The following is a 15,000-nucleotide window of genomic DNA, read 5'->3' on the forward strand; positions in this document are numbered from 1 at the left end:
GTTTAAAGCCACAAAAACAAAGTGAACATGACGTGAAACATAGCGGTCGTCCATCGTCTACATTTCCTCCTCCTTCCTTGATCTACTGCTGCTGGTGGAGACACCGAGTTCATGTTTCTCCTCAATGCATTTAAGCCTCTCTCTCTCTCTCTCTCTCTCTCTCTCTCTCTCTCTCTCTCTCTCTCTCTCTCATATGGCTGGGCACTACTCTTCTGACAATTTCACCCATAATTTAGTCAATAAAAGTACGTGACGAAATTGAAATTTGTAATTTTCTTGCTTTATGTAAATAATAATATTGCTTCCGTTTATTAATGAAACATAAATATAGTTATTAATTCACAGCACGTGACGATTGATTGACATTTAGAAGTTCTTTACTTTAGGTCAACAGTAAATTAAGGTTCGTTACTATGAAATATTAACGTAGAGATATTAACGTAGTATCTCATGGGACGTGAAGAGTGATTGACATTTTGAAGTTCCTTGCTTTATGTCAACAGTAAAATGACGTTCGTTTACTAATGAAACAAGAATATAGTTGGCTATTCAGAACACGTGACAAGTGATATGTAGAAGTTCCTGCTTTATAGTAAACAGTAACATGACGTTTGTTACTTTTATCAGTAAATCATGACCCTTCGGACACAGTTTCGGCGAGTCGACAGTTGGTAAAACGACACCCAAATATTTTTGTCCACGGGACCATTTCAAGTGGCCGTTAGATTCATCTGTCAGGTTAGTTGTTTAGAGGTTGTTTAGAGCAATGCCTTAGTTCTCTTTATCTGCGAGCGAATATTTAATGAAAACCGTAAGAACCGGAGAATTCATATCGTAATTCCGTGAATTTCGGCGAAGCCATAAACCGTCAGTTATTCCAGTTGTTTTAACAAGCACGTATCGATATGTCCTCTTAAAGCAGCTATTTATTTACCCCCACACCCCACCCCCACCCCTCTCCCCCGCCCTCCGCTTCTTCAGTCCTATGGTGGCAGCGGTTCAACTGTGTAAAGTGTGCGCGCTCGCGCGCAAGTTTTTGAGGTAAGGGTGGGATCCCCCCGGTTAGTAGGTTGCCGAGGGTCGGTGGCGTCCATGAAAGGAAGGGATTGTCATTTCCTCTCTCTCTCTCTCTCTCTCTCTCTCTCTCTCTCTTGGCACTGGCCCGGGAGGGCCACCTCTTCCCCCCTTCCTCAACCCTCTCCCTTAAACCTGCCTTCGACCTACGAAGTAACAAGAGAGCAGCGGTAAGGCGAAACGTTTCTCCTTCTTTCATTTTTCTGCAGCACATTCTCGTTAACAAGGAACATTCTGCATTCCTCGACATTTTCTTTTTTTTTTTGTTCCGTTTTCTTTATTTTTTTTTATTTTTGTTCCGTTTTCGTTTTTGTCGTTGTTTTTTCCCCCGAAATTCTTGCGCTACTGGAACCCTTATTCTCGTTATTTTTTCTCTTATTTTTTTTCTTTGCTTTAGGGTCGCTTCGGAAGATCATCATTTCTCGACATCTTGAAGTGGTCTAAATCTTTCCGACTCACTTAGCACTATTTTCAAACATTATTTTTATAATAATAATTATTACAATAATAACAACAGCGTTGTTCACATACTTATGAACGAACCGCCATATAATCTCGTATTTCATGATAAGTTTTATTTATTTTGAAAGATATTATATACTGTCGGGATGCACATTCAACATTATATATAATTCTCACATTCTACAGGTTATTCTATATGCTTATATCAATACGAGAAACTATGCTCATTGACTATGAATTCCCATATACTAAAAGTACGACCCTTCTTAATGAATTGAAAGGGGTCGTTCTTTTAGGATATGGGAATTTCAGGTCAATGAATACAATATCTTAAATGATGATAGAAGCATAGAAAAAAAAAGTCGTATAATACGATATAAACATTCAGCATCATATACTTTTCTCAAATTTTACAGATTTTTTTTTTTCACTTTTTGTCAATATTAAGGAAAGGTCGTTCTTTTAGTATTTGGGAATTTAAAGTCACTGAGCAGAGTTTCGTTATGTTTATTGAGGTCAATAGAAGCTTGTGTATACTTATATACTATATATATATATATATATATATATATATATATACATATATTAGATATATATATATACTATATATGAGAGAGAGAGAGAGAGAGAGAGAGAGAGAGAGAGAGAGAGAGAGTACCTCAAATTCCACAGATTTTTCTTGCATCCCTCAACATTGAAAAGCTATATCGACTGGCCTTAAATTCTCAATATATTGAGGAAAAAAAAAAAAAAAAAAAAAAAAAAGAAGGTTTCGCGTTCAGCGCAGATCATGGAGGACGAAGCGAAGACAAAGAAGACACCGCGGGCGAGAAGAAAAAAGGGGAAAATGGAGAGAGAAAGCGCTTTTAAAGAGGATGCTGCTGCTCGGTCGGTCTAGGCCTCATTGTCTTCTTCTCAAGACACCCCCACCCCCCCCCCCCACCTCCAGTACTACCTCTTTCCCCTACCCCCTCCCTCCCACTCCCCTGATCTTTACAGACACAACCTTTCCCCCCCTACCTCCCTTCGAATATATACATCCTCCATCCCTCAAACTTCCCCCAAATCCTTCCCTCTCCCCTCTCCCTCCCCTTACAGACACAATATCCCCCCCTCCCCCCCTTCCTCCCTCCTTCAGGATACATCGTCTAACCACCCTCCCGCCCACCCCCTCCTCCCCCTCCCTCCCACCATCTCGGGGTGGGTAGGTAGTTCGTTCACTCTGCTCCGACTTAAATCGATGCCAAAAGGGGTCAAACAAAGATTGGAGAAACAACAGTAGCTGTAGCCCTCCCCCTCCCCCTACCCCTCCAGAAGAGGGTAAACATCAACAAACAATGCTTTCCCCTCGTCGGGGCATTATAGCACTTTTGCTTCAACATTCAACATTCAACAATTGCTTTACAATACATCTTATCTGTACACACACACACACACACACACTTCGTCCCCCTTTCTTTTGGACACTTACGATTATATCCTCTGTTTATTCTGGATTTATCTAATCTTTTGTTTGCTTTTCTCTCTCTTCTCTCTCTCTCTCTCTCTCTCTCTCTCTCTCTCTCTCTCTGTTGAAGAGTGGGAACCATATATGCAACGATATTTAGATGTATATATTGAAAAATACATTGAAAAGCAATTTTCCGAAATAGCTAACATCATGCTACGGTTTTTAGTATTGAGCTTATATATATATATATATATATATATATATATATATATATATATATATATATATATATATATATATATAATGACTTAAGGAGTCGAAATAGACATGGCTCAATACTCAAAAGGTAGGGGTGATGAGTAGTTTTTTATTTTTTGGCACTTAGTTATTTATTTAATTCATAAGGCATTCTGACCAGCGTATTAATTTGTCTCTCTCTCTCTCTCTCTCTCTCTCTCTCTCTCTCTCTCTCTCTCTCTCTCTCTCTCTCTAATAAAAAATTATGTTTTATTAACTGTAACTTCAGCTACTGCTGCTGTCGGTTTTTCGGGCACAGGGGTTATCATCAAACCATGCCCTTCGCTCCTTTCTCCCTCCTCCACTCCACCCCCCTCCACCACCTCGTCCTCGAGATATTATGAAGGACGCCCTTGTCACCCAATCGTTTGCTGCCGGGCCTCGAACTCGGCCTGACTGACCCTCAAGTCGTAGCCTAAGAAGAGGGGGCGGGGGGGGGGGGGGGGAGGTTGATCTCCACCTCACGACGGCCACCTCGCCCCTTACTTTGATGGAGGATGGGAAACAGGGCGTCTATATGTGTTCAGAAGGCTGCAGAGAGAGAGAGAGAGAGAGAGAGAGAGAGAGAGAGAGAGAGAGAGAGAGAGAGAGCGCTTAGTTGTTGATGCCCATTAGAAGGACTGTGCAATGTTGCTAAGAAACATTTTCTAACTTTTCAAAGTAGTATCTACAATACTTTCCGGTTTTAATGTCAAGTTAAAACGGTGTTCATTTTTAGAATTGAAATTGAAACTTTAAAAAGAAAATAAAAATCATGGACGAAAGTGAAACGGGAAATTATGCAACATCCTACTGCATTATCCGGACTACCTGCGCTCTTAGATTACATCACACTTTATTTTCGGCCAAAACTTTCGAAATGGCAGATAATAGCCCGGGGAAAAAAATACCTTCGCGCCCTGATCACCAAAAGTTTGCAACATTTTTTTATTATTAATAAAAATTTATCTGTGAACCAGTTTGGAACTGAGCCCGTGTCCATTTTAAAATTGTGAAGGTAGGCCCTCCCCCCGCCCCGACGCAAACCCGCCAAAAAACTCCACCCCAGCCCCCGCCCTTCCCCCCCGCCCCCCCCCCCCACTGTGATTAAGCCTGTGTCCATTTTTAAAATTCTGAAAGGTCAGTCCCCGACCCTTCCACCCACCCCACCCCCAACCTCCGCCCCCCCCGTGACTAAGCCTAGTCCATTTTAAAATTCTGAAGGTACCTTCCCCGGACCGCCCCCCCCACCTCCGTGACTAGCCTGTGTGTCCATTTTGTAATTCTGAGGTAGTTCCCCCAGACCCCCCCCTCCGTGACTAAGCCTGTGTCCATTTCAAAATTCTGAAGGTAGCCCTCCCCCGACCCCCAACAACCCCATAATCTGACTAGTTTGCAAAGCAAAAGCGCCCGCGTCCATCCTAACGTTTTCCCGCCCGTTTGCCGTTACATATTTACAAACCCGGGTATCGATGCAACACGCTTGTCTGGTGTTGCCGGAGTTGGCATGTGCATGTTTATTCAACCCACGCTCGAATGCCCCTCGAACAAGTGTGCCTGTTTGTTTGTGTGCGTGTTTTTGCGCGCGTCCGTGCGCATCCAGTCGCTCGTCCTTAACGCACGTCTCTCCGGCAAACAAAGTCGGCAAGTTTGCAAGCGCCCTTGCTTGTATCAGGTCCTCTGTTATTGAAAATGACATGTACAGGCGTCTGTGTATGCAATAATCCAAGCAAGTGTTTAGCGTGACGAGACAGGCGGCTAATAGGGATGCCCCTCCCCCTCTTCCCCTCCCACCCATCTGTGTGTGATACACGTTATTTCCCTCTGTTCTCTTGTACGCGTCGGTGTTTTTTTTCGTTAACTTATCTTCTATCTGTTATATTTCCTTTTCCGCTGATCTGTTTGTAAATGTACTCGTACTGGAGTAATAATAATATTAATAATAATAATAGTAATGGTAGGAAAATCGAAATGACGTGATGAAATGGTTGTAAATTAAATGTATTCGCCTCATTAATAATAATAATAATAATAATAATAATAATAATAATAATAATAATAATAATAATAATTTCCTGATCTCCTTGAAAGGAATTATCGACGCCTGAACACACAATATTATATATCCTTAAATCCACTGTAGAAAGGTTAAGTGAGAGAGCTGAGGATTTAGAACAAGTACTTTTGTATTTTATTCTACATTTGTAGAAAACAACTACGAAAGTATATGTTCCAAGTCCCCGGTTTCACTTAACATTTCTACCCGTGGATTTTAAGAATATTCTCAAGTACGTGTTCCTCCGTGCTACATTGAATATATGCATATATATATTTATTTATTATATAATGTACACAATACCCTTCAGGAAACTCGAAGAGACAAGGGTTCTCGTGTCGTTTTAATAAATACATTATTACCATCTGTTTATATGTTTGTTTTGACGATTGCCCATCTTATTTTCCTGTTTATCGTACGGTCTCCTGTGTTTATTTCGTAATTTATTCATCATTTCCCTTCACCCGACCCTTTTGTTTGGCGTCCACTTCAGTGCGCTTTCGCCAAGTTTATTTTCTCTCTCTCTCTCTCTCTCTCTCTCTCTCTCTCTCTCTCTCTCTCTCTCCTCAACCAGTCATTAACTCCGGTATTTAAAATAATTTTATCTCTCTCTCTCTCTCTCTCTCTCTCTCTCATCATCATTAACTCTTTTATCTCTCTCTCTCTCTCTCTCTCTCTAATTCAGTCCCTCTCTATTTAACAAATCCGCTAAAATCAATGTTTTTAAAACAAAATGTTCTAAAACAAATTTTTAGCTCCTCTTAACTCTCTCTCTCTCTCTCTCTCTGCTCTTCGTAATTTTTCAAAGAGTCGAATAATTTTCCGTACACGACCAATGACGTCATCAAGTCACGTGCACTCGCCATCTTACGTCAAGATGCTCCCCTACCCCAACCACCCCTCCCCCCGACACCCCACCACCCATTCCCTCCCCCCGTTGTAAATCGTGACTCCCCCTTCAAAGTATTTATTGCAATCTGGTCGGGTCAGGTTCCTGATGCGGGTCATTTCAGGTCATTTTGGGATCATGCTGACGAAGGAGCTCCACTGACGCCACCAGAGAGAGAGAGAGGAGAGAGAGAGAGAGAGAGAGAGAGAGAGAGAGATAAAATTTGTTGTGAAGAGCAGCGTTACAGATTGATTTTTAGCAACACTTCCTTTAAGTAGTTGAGTTAGAGACTGAATTGGAGAGAGAGAGAGAGAGAGAGAGAGAGAGAGAGTAATAGTAAAATTTGTTTTAAATTCCAGCGATAATGACTGGTTGAGGAGGAGGAGGAGGAGGAGGAGGAGAGAGAGAGAGAGAGAGAGAGAGAGAGAGAGAGGCTAAGCACTATTTCATTCAAGTAAAAGTGTAATAATCTCATTACAATAAAAGTGTAACAGATTTTATTTTTAACTAACAACGGCAAACCGTTGGAACTGTTTCGAAAAACGGCAGCTGGTTCAACGAATAAAAGAAAAGAAAATAACTAAACTCCAACCAAGAAAAAAACGAGAGTAACTCATACGAATAAAAAGATAGGAAAACTAAACTCCAGCCCAGAAAAAGGAAAAAAAGAAAATATCTAAACAAACGCAGAGAAAAAAAAATGAACACAAAGAATTCTTCCGAACAACCTTGACAGCAGTTGAGGCGTTTGTGATCGACATCATTGTCATCTGATCCTTGATTGGCCCTTAATTGAACCAATGACTCGAATCGACTCTGGCCTGTAAGGAGAATGAGGGAGGTGCCGGCTGGTGGGGTTGGGGGGATTGGTATGAAGGGGAGGGGAGAGGTGGGTGGTAGCTCCCAATGGAATGAAATTTCTGGGTAGACGAAGGAACTGAAGAAACCTCTATGACCCAATTCAACTCCTTTTGTTATTGGGGCATTGCTAGAAATGGGTATGAATGATAGCAGGATGTTGCGTGGAAGACCTCACGAAGGGTATTGTAGGTCGGAGGTTTTTTTTCCTTGGTTTTTTTAAATTTTCTATATCGGCGCGTTTGTATAATATATATATATAATATATATATATATATATATATATATATATATATACTGTACATAGTATGTAGTGTATGTATGTATGTATAAATATATATATATATATATATTATATATATATATATATATATATGTATATATATATATACTATATATATATATATATATATATATATATATATATATATATATATATATATATATATATTTGCTTATTTGTTCTGTATGTGCGGCGATGTATATATACACACATACATACATACTGTATATATATATATAGTATCTAAAACTATAAACAGTCGTGTCCTGGCGTAATGTAGCAGTACATTAGTGTATATGGCAAAAGGCCACCCTATCACTTACATGACAAATTACTGCCTTCCATTTTAATGAGATATGCTTACTAAAAATGATGTCTTCATTACAGTAGTTACTATGCAAAAGAGCAGCTTATTAACGTTTTGCAAACTCAGTCTATGATAACCTGCCCTTTTCAACGAAATGGTAAAAGCTACCAGACGGGGCATCAGCCAGGGCATCATTAAGTAGCCTGAGAGCCTTCACTTCAGTCTGGGTATGTGTGTTAAGACCTCGTTGTGTATCACAGAACCAATCAGTCTGATCGGAAACACATGTGCCATTTTGCATAAACGGTTCGTTCCCAGCTCTTGGGAGACGGCTAACCTTAATTCAGGCGGTTTGTAATACACTGTAATAAGTGTGATCTCATAACAGCTGCCTTTCTCACGACTACGCAGTCTCCGGGCCGTCAGGTATAATGAGTGTGTATGGTCGCATTTCAGTCCTTTATAATGAGATTGGATTATTTTTTTATCAAGAGTCCGTGCTTAGTGGTTTGTGCGTCTTTCTTGCATTCTTGATTTCGTGTTATGAAACTGAGGTTCATACAAAAAAGCGTTGATACAGAGACAAGTAATCGTGTCAGTATTTTGCGTTCTGTCCAGCTATCTATCCTACATATGCTATGCCGATATCCATACCGATATCTATCATGTTCTGCAGTTTTCTCGCAAACAGGAAACGTGAATAAGTTATTTATTTCAGCTTTAAAAACGCAGTATTAAGAATCCTATCAAATATTACGTTCTACACAAACTATTAATAAGTGAAATGGGTTGGTATCATGTCGCAACAAAGGGGTAAAGGGAAGACAGATAAAATGCTAAATTTTGGTCTTCAACATATCCGACGTAAGGAATATTAAAGGTGGTCCTAGTTTAAATTTATCCAATAACTTGAGAAATTTATCCAATAGCTTTGTAACAAATTTACCCGACAACTTTAACAAATTTATATTGATCCAAGATCTTCAACAAATGTATCCAATATGTTTAGCCTAAACATTCGTTTTCAGTTTTAGCAATGTTGATTTTGGAGAAACAAATCCACAGTTATGTAAATGTACATATATTTAAATTTAAACCTAAAGTTTAATCCTTAAAGTTTTAAACTTAATATATGTACATTTTCATAACTGGATTTGTTTCTCCATTTGAAGACTATGTGCTACTATGAGGATTTTTTTATGTTGATTTTATAACGAGGCATCATCATCATCAGTATACAAATACACACGAGCTCTCTCTCTCTCTCTCTCTCTCTCTCTCTCTCTCTCTCTCTCTCTCTCTCTCTCTCCAGGAATTTGTAAAGCACATACTTACCTGCTCCATTAACAAACCCGCGTTGGTCAATGGAGGCTCGAGTACTTAATCGCCTCAATACATCTCTTATTTATCCCACTCCCACATATGTGATTATGCGGAAAGCAATCGGAGAGCAACGACGACGACGACGACGACAGAGAGGAGAGAGAGAGAGAGAGAGAGAGAGAGAGAGAGACAGAGAGATGCAAAAAAAAAAAAAAAAAATTCTGGGCTGCCGAGTGCTTCGATATTCATCTGTTGCTCATTCAAATAGTTTGGAATATTGATGAAGAAGAAGAAGAAGAAGAGAAGAGAGAGAGAGAGAGAGAGAGAGAGAGAGAGAGAGAGAGAGGATCATCTCCCGTCCCCTTGTGATGTGGAAACCCCTCTATAGCAAACCCTTACTATTGCGTCTGTCCCCCTTAGTCACTTCTGGTGGGACACAAGGAGGGAGGGAGAGCTTTTGGGTTGGAAAGATGAGAGAGAGAGAGAGAGAGAGAGAGAGAGAGAGAGAGAGAATGGAGCCAGCCATTGGTGTGGCTACGTACGCACAGAGAGAGAGAGAGAGAGAGAGAGAGAGAGACCTTTGTTGCAATAGTTCCAGTGCAGAACAGGAGTGGTAGGGGAGAGAGAGAGAGAGAGAGAGAGAGAGAGAGAGACATCCACCATTTTGCCGCCGCGCTGGTTTAAGGCCGTTGGCTATAAAGGGGGACCGGAGAGAAAGAAAGAGAGAGAGAGTGAGTGTGTGTGTGAGAGAGAGAGAGACGTTGTTGAATGGGGGAGGTGTGGCCTCGAGGTTGGAAAAGCTTGAAAGAAGATGACGATGGAAAAGGAGAGAAAGGAAGGAGGTGCGAAAGTAGGAAGAAGGGGGGTGGGGGTTGGGAGGGACGGGGAAAGTCACAACAAAGCATAAGGCGACAAAAAATATGCAATAAAAAAGGAAAGGATGCTGAAATGGTTAGTCATTGGTTGGTTGGTACCGCGTAGGATTTCGGAGTGATGGGAAGGAAGGAAGGAGTTAGGATGCTCGTGTACGTTGTCATCGATGTTGTTGATGTTTACATTCTGGAATGTTTACTGTTATAGTAGTATCCCAAAAGTCAAATAATTAAGCCGGGAAATTAAAAACAATAAATGGAATGCAGTAATAAAATAGCGTATGTACTACAAGTAACCCATCGATTAAATAGATGTACACCACCTAAATACAATGCTAACGATATACACTTCATCATATGAATTGAGTCTCTCTCTCTCTCTCTCTCTCTCTGGGATGCATGCGTTTGATGCCAACTTCGACCAAAAATAGAGTTCCTTCCGCATCATTTTCCTCATATGTCCTCATAAACGAGATGGCGAAGCGTGTTTAGACTTTTGAGAGAGAGAGAGAGAGAGAGAGAGAGAGAGAGAGAGAGAGAGAGAGAGAGAGAGAGCTGTGAAATACTGGACGCAAGACACCATGAATTTAAACAGGAATTTTGATGTAGAAAATATTATATCGTATCGTTTTTCTCCCATTTATTATTTCGAATGGCCTCGACCACCCTTCCGTTTTCATATAAAAATAGAGAGGGATATTCATTTCGTGAAATTAACGCCACGTGAAATGTTTATACATCAATTCATAATGGATGTGAATGAGGTTTATTTATTTTCGTACAAAGAAGAACGAAAGTCTGTCTCCCTTTCATATATATATATATATTTTTTTTTTTTTGTTGAAGATTAGGAATAAGTTTTAAAAGGACTTGTCGGAATTTGCAATAATCATTATTTGACGTCCCAAAAGGAATAAGTTATTTAGAAACGGTATTTTGAAAGTGAGAAATGTGTATACAAATCTAGTTACCGGAATATGCCGTGTGGTGTGCAGTCGTCATGTCTTCTTAAATATATATATATATATATATATATATATATATATATATACTATATATATATATATATATATATATATATATATTATATATATATATATTATATATATATATATATATATATATATATATATATATATATATATATATATTGTGTGTGTGCGTGTACTTGTGCTTATGTATGCTTTATATATCCAGAGTTGATCACCTCTTGGTCATGTTTTGTAAGAATATGTGTTCTAATTATTAATGTAATAATAATGTAATAACATAATGCAATGTACAAAAAATAACAGTAGAAATATTTCGCTTGTCAAAATGAAGGCGAGGGAAATATATTTGTTGTATTATTCGAAGGGAGGGGGTAAATATTTATTCGATGTCATTAAGCCAAAAGTGGGAGTATTACCGTGTATATATATCCATTTTGGCAATAATGCTCCCGTTGGGGTGGGGGTGGGGGGGAAGGGTACTAATATTAAAGTGGGGAGGCTGGGCCGGTAATATTAGCAAGGATATTTCGCTCCTGAAATCTGACAACATGAATTCGGCACCATTTATTTTGTTCGGAGCTGGAACACCCCCACCCCCCTCCCCCCAAAAAAAATTTCGTGTGTACTCTTTATGCAAATGAATCAAGATTTTATATAAACTTTGCAAATACAAATGGGTTATTTATGAGTTCACTGACTACGCCAAACATTAATGCTAATAAAAGTTAATTACATAATGAGTTTATCATTTAAATTTAAAAGAGGTCGATTCGTGCTATTATTTCATTATTAACTAATTGAATACTTGATGAAGAGAGCCGCCCCCCCTTGACCTCTTCACTCTCTCTCTCTCTCTCTCCTCTATCCCCTCTCTCTCTCCTCTCTCAAGTATGCTGTTGTGATCAGTATTATATTTGTTACCACTCAATACTTATATTTAAAATTATGGAATGATCATTTTGTAGAAATATATATAATACACACACACACACACACACACACACACACATATATATAATATATATATAGCATATACTATACACTATACACACTACATATTATCTATTATTTATCATATATATATATATATACTATATATAGTATATATCTATATATAACTATATATATATGTGTGCGTTATAATCTGTCATTCAATTGCAAAAAATCAAGAAAAAGGTAATTTCCAACTCTTTAAAACCTCGAGCAAATAAATTAATTAAAGACCGTATAAATTGCGTATAAATTGTAAGAGATAACGTAATGACTAAATATAGAACAAATAATAAAAAAAAAAAACAGTTGCCTAGCAACCGAGAAGATAAGCTCTTTCGATCAATCCGGTATAATCGTGGATTACCTTCGGGGTAAATACAGTATAATCTGGGATTACATTAAAATCGAGTATAAATACGGGTTCGTTTCGTTCGTCGTGCCATTAGGAAAAAGCAAGCGAAGGGTAAAACCGTCATTTAAGCGACACGTCAGGGAGCTAAAAGAACGACGAAAAAAATCTAAAAGAACGACGAGAGAGAGCTAGAAGAACAACGACAAAAAGCTAAAAGAACGACGACAGAAGGCTGAAAGAACGACGAACGCCTCTCGCTCACGAAGAGAAGAAAGCGACACTTCTAAAAACACGTTGTGTCCCCGACACCATCTTGAGGTGAGGTTCTCTCTTCTACGACGTGCCACACATGCCTGCGTTGATTGGGCTATGCGTTGGATGCTGAGAGAGAGAGAGAGAGAGAGAGAGAGAGTTGGGGGAAAGGGGGGGGGGGGGGGGGGAGGGAGAAAGGGGGCCGCCCGGTGAGAAAGGGTAAGGTGACAAGGGAATGTGTAACAGCTCCGCTGAGACGTGGAGCAAAGAGGGTCTCTCTCTCTCTCTCTCTCTCTCTCTCTCTCTCTCTCTTATTTGCTTTTAATTTACTTTCTTCTCCCCCCCCCCTCCCCGCCCCCTGCTAATAGCGTCGTTAGACGCTACTACCGCTAGAGTGGAATTTGAGTTTAATTTTTTTTTTTTTTTTGTCTGGTGAAACGCTCTCTCTCTCTCTCTCTCTCTCTCTCTCTCTCTCTCTCTCTCAAGAACACGCGAAACCTATAAAAGTCCACCGCTGTCGGTGAGCTAATCCCAAAGACAGCAGACAGCGTTAATTAGCGACAAATTTGAACCCCGGCCTCAGACCATCTTTAAATTAAGATCAAACATAATGAAAGCCAAAGGAGATTATTTTGACATAAACATCGTAAATCATATAAAGAAATTCATAGTGACGATGGGCATTGATATATAGCATTAACAGTAAATATTTTCCAAAGGGATTTTATGGTGGTGGTGGGGGGGGGGGGTTCTTGAGAAAGTATATGGGAATTGGGGTAGGCGACGGGAGGGAACGGAGGGCGAAGGGTGGGCGTGTCAGTAAGTTGTGTTGGGGGGTGGTTGAGGGGGATGGGCGCCTTAACTTCGGAGGGTATAGAGGGTATATAAATGAGACGCCCCGTGTCATCAGCTGTCTTCGCGGGTACTCATTCGTCATGGCACTTTGTCTGAGGCTTGATTACTTGGCTCCTACTGACTGCTTCCTGTGTCGTCCATGCGTAATCTCTCTCTCTCTCTCTCTCTCTCTCTCTCTCTCTCTCTACTCTCTCTCTCTCTCTATAGACACTCAAATGTCATATTCTCGTATATTACACTCCTCCCCCCTCTGCTCTTGTAGATTGTGTAAGTTGTATTTCTTCCTAGTTACCGGAATTCTAAGACTTTTCTTTGATGCCATGATGAATAGCTGACGCATCCAACAAGTTTTCGGCTGCGAGAGTTACGAAGTTAATATATAGTTTGGTTTTGGTTGATAATATAAAGTGCATGTGTCGTTAATACTCATGCGTCAGATAAAGATCGTGTGCACTGTCAGTCAGGGCATTCCCGTTTTCTTTCACTTATCTATATATATATATATATATATATATATATTATATATATATATATTAGATATATATATATATATATATACATACATACATACATTTTATACATGTATACACATATAAACCGTATGCGTTTAGTTTATATTGATGTAAGTATTTTTCTTAATATATTTGGTGCGTTTGTGTACAGTTGTTTCAGCTACATAAATTTTTATTGGTTAAATTTTCGTATTTTTTGTGTAAAAGAACTCTCGTATTATGGAATCAAGAGTGAATAACATTTTACACGTTCCTCTTAAAAGATTAAAAGAAAATCTGTTATCGTACAAATCTTATTCTTCTTCATTTTTTTGGGGGGGCGGGATGACCTTTTCGAGATTTGATAAATGGTGACTCAAAAAATCAGTTAAAAAAAACCTGTGGAATAAAAAAAATCTATGGCATAATAAGTTGGTGTAAAAAAAATAAGGAAATACCGAAAAAAGGGAATTTAGAGTTCTTGAGGATTCCCGTCATCGATATATATGATATATATATATATATATATATATACATATATATATATATTATATATATATAATATATATATATATATAATATATATATTATATATATATATATACATATATATATATATAATATATATATCCATATATATATATATACATATATGTGTGTGTGTGTGATATATATAGTATATATGTATGTACATATATATATATATATATACAAAAATACTATATATATATATATATATATATATATATATATATAATATATATATATAAAACAATTACTGGATTTTTGTGTCCTGCTAAATGACATTCAATACCTCTCTAATAAAAAAGCAAAACAATTAAAGCGATCTACTTTCACCCATCGAACTTTATCCAGGAAGCCAAAATATATAATAACAGGGCAAGTTTTAGCCATCATTACCTAGGAAGTTAACTATAATAACACCGTATCTAACTCAAGACCACAAACCCCAGTAATTAGTGTTTTTATGCCAGCTGACATTGCTCCTCGTACCGTACGACATTCATTCTTAGTTTCTCGTACTGCTCGACAATCATTGTTAAGTTTCTCGTACTGTACCTGTATGACCCGCATGGGGAGACCCGTCTCCTTGGCCAGCTGTTCCCGGATGTGTCGCGTGGGCTTGGGCGTCTTGTTGAAGGCGCTCTTCAGGATCTCCAGCTGCTTGGCCTTGATGGTCGTCCTCGGGCCCCG

The 15,000-nt window shown here is 38.9% G+C and overlaps 1 protein-coding gene across 1 annotated transcript in view; it reads right to left on the minus strand.

The window, feature by feature from the left end:
* LOC135201735 (LIM/homeobox protein Lhx5-like) overlaps positions 1–15,000 on the minus strand; it is a 92,315-nt gene that overhangs the window by 44,489 nt on the left and 32,826 nt on the right. The window contains 1 exon segment of the mRNA XM_064230946.1: positions 14,866–15,000. This exon segment is cut by the window's right edge and continues 30 nt beyond it. Within this exon segment, the coding sequence (XP_064087016.1) occupies positions 14,866–15,000 (135 nt within the window).

This window comes from Macrobrachium nipponense, chromosome 28 (assembly GCF_015104395.2).
Source record: "Macrobrachium nipponense isolate FS-2020 chromosome 28, ASM1510439v2, whole genome shotgun sequence".
In the NCBI taxonomy this organism is placed as follows: Eukaryota; Metazoa; Arthropoda; class Malacostraca; order Decapoda; family Palaemonidae; genus Macrobrachium; species Macrobrachium nipponense.